This window comes from Palaemon carinicauda, chromosome 27 (assembly GCF_036898095.1).
Source record: "Palaemon carinicauda isolate YSFRI2023 chromosome 27, ASM3689809v2, whole genome shotgun sequence".
Classification (NCBI taxonomy): domain Eukaryota; kingdom Metazoa; phylum Arthropoda; class Malacostraca; order Decapoda; family Palaemonidae; genus Palaemon; species Palaemon carinicauda.
Genome location: NC_090751.1, coordinates 34425888 through 34433387, shown reverse-complemented (window position 1 = coordinate 34433387; position 7500 = coordinate 34425888). Strand labels below are relative to the sequence as shown.

Sequence of the window (7500 nt, the reverse complement as noted above, 5' to 3'; positions counted from 1 at the left end):
AGAAAAGAGTGGTAAAAAAATAATCTTACCAATAATAGTACATCTAAGCTTGTGTCAAAACATTAGTTAAGTTCCAAATTGCTCTAATGTCTTTAGCTTCATTGGAAAATGAACCTAAGGAAGATAAAACCTTTTATAATTGAACAACCTAGCATAAAAAAGATTGAGATCTAAAAACCAACACATGAACATTTTTCTATATATGATGGCACGTCAATATAACTTGCACAGTGCAGCTATTTTGATCAAACCTGATTTATCGACAAGTATTTAAAACTTCTGAATCTAATGACTGAATGGTTCCATCAAGTATTAATGATTATCGATTTCATGAGCATTAATATTGGTTTAAAAACTACGTGAAATGATGAAATGTAAAACAAGCCATTCAAATTGCCTTTTTAGGAACAAGTGTTAAAAAGGTGCTTTTATGTCCCCTTTGAACCAAGTTACCAGAGATCTGCAGCAGGCCTCTTCAAGTTATATCAAATTATAGCATATGCACCTACTCCAGCCATCCAATGTTGAGCAAAAATTTACATTTAGTAGTACAATTAATTGGAACATCCTTTATATTTCGAGTCAAATTATCATATGTCACCCCCAAATTAAGGGGGAACTTTATACCATTCATATTCTAATAGTTTTCCACTACAAGAGAACACACACTGTATATCTTTTAGATCTATTACTAAGAGGTATCGCATGTAACAGAAATCCTCAAGTTTGACAGGAAATCTCTTTTCAAGAAGGGAAGATAAAGACTTTGGTGCACCTAATAAATATAGATTCTATGAAATATTGTAGAATTCTACGATTGTCGAATATATAAAACTTTATGCATAAGTCTTTTAATGGAGTGTGCCTTTCCAAATCAATATTTTTCCTGCGCCTAAACAGAACGCTCGTGGGTCCAAGTGATCCTTTCAAATAAGCCGTGGGCCTAGAATTCGATACAAACTGTTTTAACCATTTTCTGATAAGATATTCATACCTAACATGATACACATTAGAAGTGCTTGACTTTGAGCTTTTTAAGTAAAATAATTCTTAGACAGATAAATCATATAATCTTATAATAATCTCTTATGAAAGGTCATATTTACTTTGGCCTAACTAAACTATTCTTTGCTAAAAGGCATACAACATATACAGTAAATCAAAGGGGAAAACATCCAATTTCACAGCTTGTTTAAGCGTCTCTTACCCAATATATTTTCTGTTCAAATCAAGATTTTTCCTTCTTAGGATCATCTCGTAATTTAATTTCCTTACGTTTAATAAAAACTAAATCCTTTTGTAATCCCTTTTACTCTCAGCTTACTTGAAACCAAACGAGATGCTTAAAGTGTTCATTATTTTTTTTTCTTAAATCAATCTACCTTTATATTTGCAACGTAAATCGAAACGAATTATTTCATTATTCTGGCCATGATCAAAACCTTCACCAATGAATTCCTGAATACTGACGAAGTCAAATGAAAACTCAAAAGTCTACCCTTAAATCTGCACTCTTTGTTGTAGATGCAACAGTTCCTCCTCTACTTGAACTAGATGGCTCAATCACTCACTGTCCAAAGGAAAAGGCAACCCCTTTGGCTGATGTTTTTCACAGTAAACAGAGTAATGAAAAACTTGAACGTCCTCATTCCTGTTTTCCTGAGGCTAAACTAACTAATTTAGCTTTTCGATCTCGGGAAATTAAAGCTCTGTTGATGGACCTTGATGTGTAAGGAGGTGTAGACCCAAATGGTATTTTTCCTTTGTGTTTTGAAAAGACTGCAGACTTCTTAGTTCCAAAGTTATCTGTTATTTTACGCAAGTTAGCAAGAAGAAGAGCTCTAAGCACTTGTTGGGGAATTGATAATGTTACTCCACTATGTAAATGTGCTTGTGGTAGCTCAAGTCCCACTGATTACCGCCCAATTTCCATAACTCCCATATTATCTAAAGTTTTTGAACGTCTTCTGGCAAAACGTCTTAATAGGTTTGCTGAAGGTAATCATCTAATCCCTAGTTTGCAATTTGGTTTTCGTAAAGGCCTTGGAGCATGTGATGCCCTTCTTACAATCTCCAATGCTGTACAGAAATCTCTTAAATGTGGTCAGGAAGTTCGTATGATTGGCCTTGATTTTAGTGCTGCCTTTGACCGTGTTAATCATGAGGCCCTTGTTTTCAAACTCAAACAGTTGGGAATAGGTGGATTCTTTCTTAGTATTGTTATTGATTTTTAAGTAATAGATGTCAAAGAGTTGTTGTTGATGGGCACCATAGTGAGTATAGGAATGTGATATCTGCTGTTCTACAGGGTAGTGTTCTTGGCATGTGGTTTGGCCTAGAAAACAAGCTTGTTGCATATGCAGATGATGCTACTCTCTTTGCATCAATTCCATCTCCTGAACGTAGATCTGGGGTTGCTGAATCCCTTAACAGAGATCTAGCTAAAATTATTGCATGGTGCCAATTATGGGGTATGATGTTGAATCCTAGCAAAACTCAAATTATAATTGTAAGTAGGTCAAGAACAGTGGCTCCTCAACATCCGGATCTCAGTATTGATAAACTTTCTTTAACTTTTTATGACTCTTTTTAAGTTTTAGGGTGATTCTCTACAGCAAATTTACTTTTGAGAAACACATTAGGTCTGTGTCTTCTTCAATTGCTCAAAAAATTGGCTTATTGAGAAAGTCTTTCAAGATTTTCGGTGATCAATCTATTCAGAAGAAGTGTTTTAATTCTTTCATTCTACCTTGTTTTGAGTACTGTTCTCCTGTCTGGTCTTCAGCTGCTGATTCTCATCTTAATTTGTTGGACATAAAGTTACGGTCTATTAGATTTCTTATTCCTGATGTAGATAGTAATCTTTGGCACCGTCGTTCAATTCGTTCATTATACATGTTGCATAAGATTTTTCGTAATTCTGACCATCCTTTACATTCATATCTTCCTGGAGAATTCCATCCTGTTCGTAATAATAGGCAGACAGTTAATTCTAATAGTCAGGCCTTCTCCATCATGAGGCTCAATACTACTCAGTATTCTAGAAGCTTTATTCCAGCTGTGACCAAGTTGTGGAACGATCTTCCTAATCGGGTAGAAGAACTTCAAAAGTTCAAAGTTGCAGCAAATGCTTTTTAGTTGAACAGTTGGAAATAAGTTTTTTTTATAGTTTATATAAAATAAAATAAAACACCATTGTTCTCTAGTCTTGGTTAGTGCCATAGCCTCTGTACCATGGTCTTCCACTGTCTTGGCTTAGAGTTCTCTTGCTTGAGGGTACACTCAGCCACACTATTCTAATTTCTTTTCCTCTTGTGTTGTTAAAGTTTTATAGTTTATATATAGGAAATATCTATTTAAATGTTGTTACTCTTCTTAGAGTATTTGATTTTTCCTTGTTTCCTCGCTGGGCTGTTTTCCCTGTTGCGGCCCCCTGGGCTTGTAGCGTTCAGCTTTTCCAACTGGGGTTGTGGCTTGGCGGGTGATGGTAGTAATAGTAATAATATATCTTTTTTGACGTTGTTACTGTTTTTAGAATGATTTATTGTTAATTTGTTCTCATCATTTATTTATTTCCTTATTTCCTTTCCTCACTGGGCTATTATTTCCTGTTGGAGCCCTTGGGCTTGTAGCATCTTGATTTCCCTACTAGGCTTGGCTACTACTACTACTACTACTACTACTACTACTACTACTACTACTACTACTACTAATAATAATAATAATAATAATAATAATGTGGAGACTTTAAAATAGAAATATAGAAAATTTCTGAAATAATTCAAATGTAAAACAGATCCGGAACTGGTTCCAAGATGACTCATCGCCCAAAAATCATTATACGCACTTAATATAACTATTATAGAAATGAGGACATTCATACTGCCCAATTAAAAGATTAGTGCGTACCTTGAACCTAATCACCTTTAACAAAAAATAATATGATTAAATTTGACAAAAATTATTTTAATCTAGTTAACTTTGACCAAAATAAATTGAATCAATTTTCACCAAACTAATCTAATTAACTTTTACCGACATTTACTTACTCAACTTTAACCAAAATCAATTTAGTGAACATTGACCAAAATTAATTCAATCAACTTTGACCTAATAAATATTCCAATAACTATATCTCAAGTTAGATGAAGTTTAGGAAATCTAATTAAAATATTCATACAAGTATACAGTATGTACCCAATTACAAAAATGCAAATGGGCAAATAGACGTAAAAACGTTTGCGACTAAAAGAATGCAGCTTTTTATTATTATGCAATATGTGATATTTTGTAATGGAAAAAAATAATGTTTTGATATGAAACCGAAGAATCTGTAAACAACGTAAGATGGGTTATTCATATCTATATAAATTCTAATTCAATTTCAATTACATATGAAGTTAAACACCTCAGCAGTCACCATCTACGGAACCTTAATCAAAAGATAGACACTCGCTGGCTGTGTGGGCGAATTGTACTTTTTAAGACACAAGTAACAGGGAACATTGAGTGCAAACGAACAAAAGCTGGTAATACCATTTTTGTTACAGTGACTTCTAGAAGTCTTTGTTTCATATATTCTGAGGGTAAATAAACACCAAAAAAAAGGGGGAGATTGACCAAACAGTAGCAATACAGTGATTCAGGGATTGAAAATTTGTGATTATGAAATGAGGTATAATTTACATACATAATGCATTGTTTAACTTGTCTAAAATATTAATGATTAACTACAGGATGCACACACACACATACACACACACACACACACACACACACACACACACACACACATATATATATATATATATATATATATATATATATATATATATATATATATATACAGTATATATATATAGTACATATAAATATATATGTATATATATACATATATATATATATATATATATATATATATATATATATATATATATATATATATATATTTATATACACATACATACATATATATATATATATATATATATATATATATATGTAATATATATATATATATATATATATATATATATATATATATATATATATATATGTATGTATGTATGTGTATATAAATATACATGTGCATATATATATATATATATATATATATATATATATATATATATATATGTGTGTGTGTGTGTGTGTGTGTGTGCATATATACATATATATATATATATATATATATATATATATAGAGAGAGAGAGAGAGAGAGAGAGAGAGAGAGAGAGGAGAGAGAGAGAGAGAGAGAGAGAGAGAGAGATTTTCAAATAGTAATTCGCTAGTAATACAACAAATCAACCATTTTCGAGTTCCAAGTAAAAATAACGTTCAGCACGAGATTCATTGTATTTCCCATGACGTCATCATCAACCCTCGCACAACGGTACTCTAGGGTGCCAACGGGTCTCCTAATTTGCCAATTTTAATAGTCACATTCAGCCGGTAAATAATCTATATTTTGTAACGCTCTTACGATGAAAAATCAAAGAAAATTCTTTCGAAATGAAATGTAAAAATATCTTGACCAACATAAACGTTGCGTCTCTGATAACTTTTACGAAGAAAATGGTGTTGCCAGAGATGGCAACATTTTACCTGAAATAGAGATAATTTGAAGTTTAAAAAATAAATAGTCATAAATAATAGCATTTGAAGGCTGCTCATCGTATGGTCTCACATCTGAACGAGATAACAAGATGCGAAAACCTCTAAATTTAAAGCAAACGTAACTCTAGTCCTCAACTGACCGTAGTCGCTTCTCTCGTGTTTCTGGGAAGACGAACAAACATTTCTCGGCGCGTAGGCGGGTGATCGCGATGAGTAACGGACGGACCATTCCTTAAGTTTATATTCCTGACAAAGGAGCGTACACCTTTCAGTTTAGGTCCTTCGCTGGTGGAGTGAACACATCCCTCAAGTTAGCCTTTTTTTGAACCTCAGAAGATCTAGTCAGGCTTCGTACTTAGAAAAATCATAGCAAAGATGCCCACAGCCACAGCTCGCAACGAAACTAAGGAGACGCAGGTAAGCCTATCGTAATTACTTGTCATAGGTGAAGCCTTTGGAAATTATCTGGCAATTTTTAAGCCTTTCAAAATTATGTGACAGGTTCTTTCGCAATTGACAGGAATCAAACTTGCCGTAATAGTGTGACAGAGTTAAGTCTATCGTAATTACCTGACACAGAGTAAGCGTATCGCAATATCCTGACACAAATTATAACTTCGTAACTACTTGATATAGGTTTAGTCTTATCAAGGTCTACATACATAGGCCTTGGGTCTATCGTAATTAGTTGACAAGGTTTAAAAGTATCATAATTACCATACAGAAGCTAAGCCAATCACAATCACCTGACACAAGCTAAGTCTGTGTATCTAACCAACACAGGTTAAGCTTATGGTAATTACCTAAAAGGTACATACGTGTATCATCATTATTTGCTTACTAGACTCGAATGGGTTGCCTAAACTATTTCATACATAAACACATATATGTGTTTATATATACAAATATATACAATATACAAGTGTGCGTGTATACATATATATATATATATATATATATATATATATATATATATATATATATATATATATATATATATATGTATGTATATATATACATACATAAACATTTATTTATATATATTATATATATATATATATATATATACTGTATATATATTTCCAGAAAAAAAAAGAGAGAGAGAGAGAGAGAGAGAGAGAGAGAGAGAGAGAGAGAGAGAGAGACTCCAAAGGGTTCCTTAGACCTTTCAGGGAGAACAGAAAAGAGTGGCGTTAGAATAACAAACATTTTCAAGGCAATGATACCACTCTCAAGTGCCATTCATCATTGCCTGAATGTTTCAAACTATTATTGTTGGTTATGGATGTATACAAGGACAAGGTTGTTTATTTACCTATCTTTTTTGCTGTTAAACTTATCTTCGCTGTACTTCTCACTATATTTAAATATGCAAGATATATGCAGTGGCCCTTACGTCTACATCAAGCTTGCTCAGTATAGTAGTAGTAGTAGTAGTAGTATTAGTAGCCATGTTTACCACTGCAGCTGCACAGGGCAAAGCCGACCTTTCACTACCCTAGTATAAATAATAGAAGTACAGTTACACGCAGACAATCCTGGTACACCTCGCTCTGAAGTGCACCCGGCCACACCCTTACCTCGCGGTAGGTTCCTGTATTTAGCCCCGACCACCACCTCTTGCAATTTCTTTCTATACTCTCTGGTTACTCACCGCGAGGTAAGAGTGTGACAGGGTTCGCCTCTTCAAAGCGAGGTATACCAGGTATTCCTGTGTCCAACTGTACATTAATCCGGGATCCGGGACCAAGGCCCAATTCTATGGGCCTTGTCCGGGACGAGCCGTAACGTCCTTCGGGTCGAGACTTACTGTCTAGAATCTAGATGCTCTCTTACAATACAGCCTAATTTGAACAATAGTACAACAACAGCAATAATAACAA

General features: G+C 33.7%; 1 protein-coding gene and 1 long non-coding RNA gene across 2 annotated transcripts in view; one reads left to right on the top strand and one right to left on the bottom strand.

The window, feature by feature from the left end:
- The window catches only part of LOC137620670 (uncharacterized), a 100184-nt gene that overhangs the window by 29353 nt on the left and 63331 nt on the right, over positions 1-7500 (bottom strand). The gene's annotated exons all lie outside the window — the stretch shown is intronic.
- LOC137620668 (putative uncharacterized protein DDB_G0294196) overlaps positions 5877-7500 on the top strand; it is a 76865-nt gene continuing 75241 nt past the window's right edge. The window contains exon 1 of the mRNA XM_068351011.1: positions 5877-6034. Within this exon, the coding sequence (XP_068207112.1) occupies positions 5993-6034 (42 nt within the window). The 5' untranslated portion in view covers positions 5877-5992. The remainder of the gene's footprint in view (positions 6035-7500) is intronic.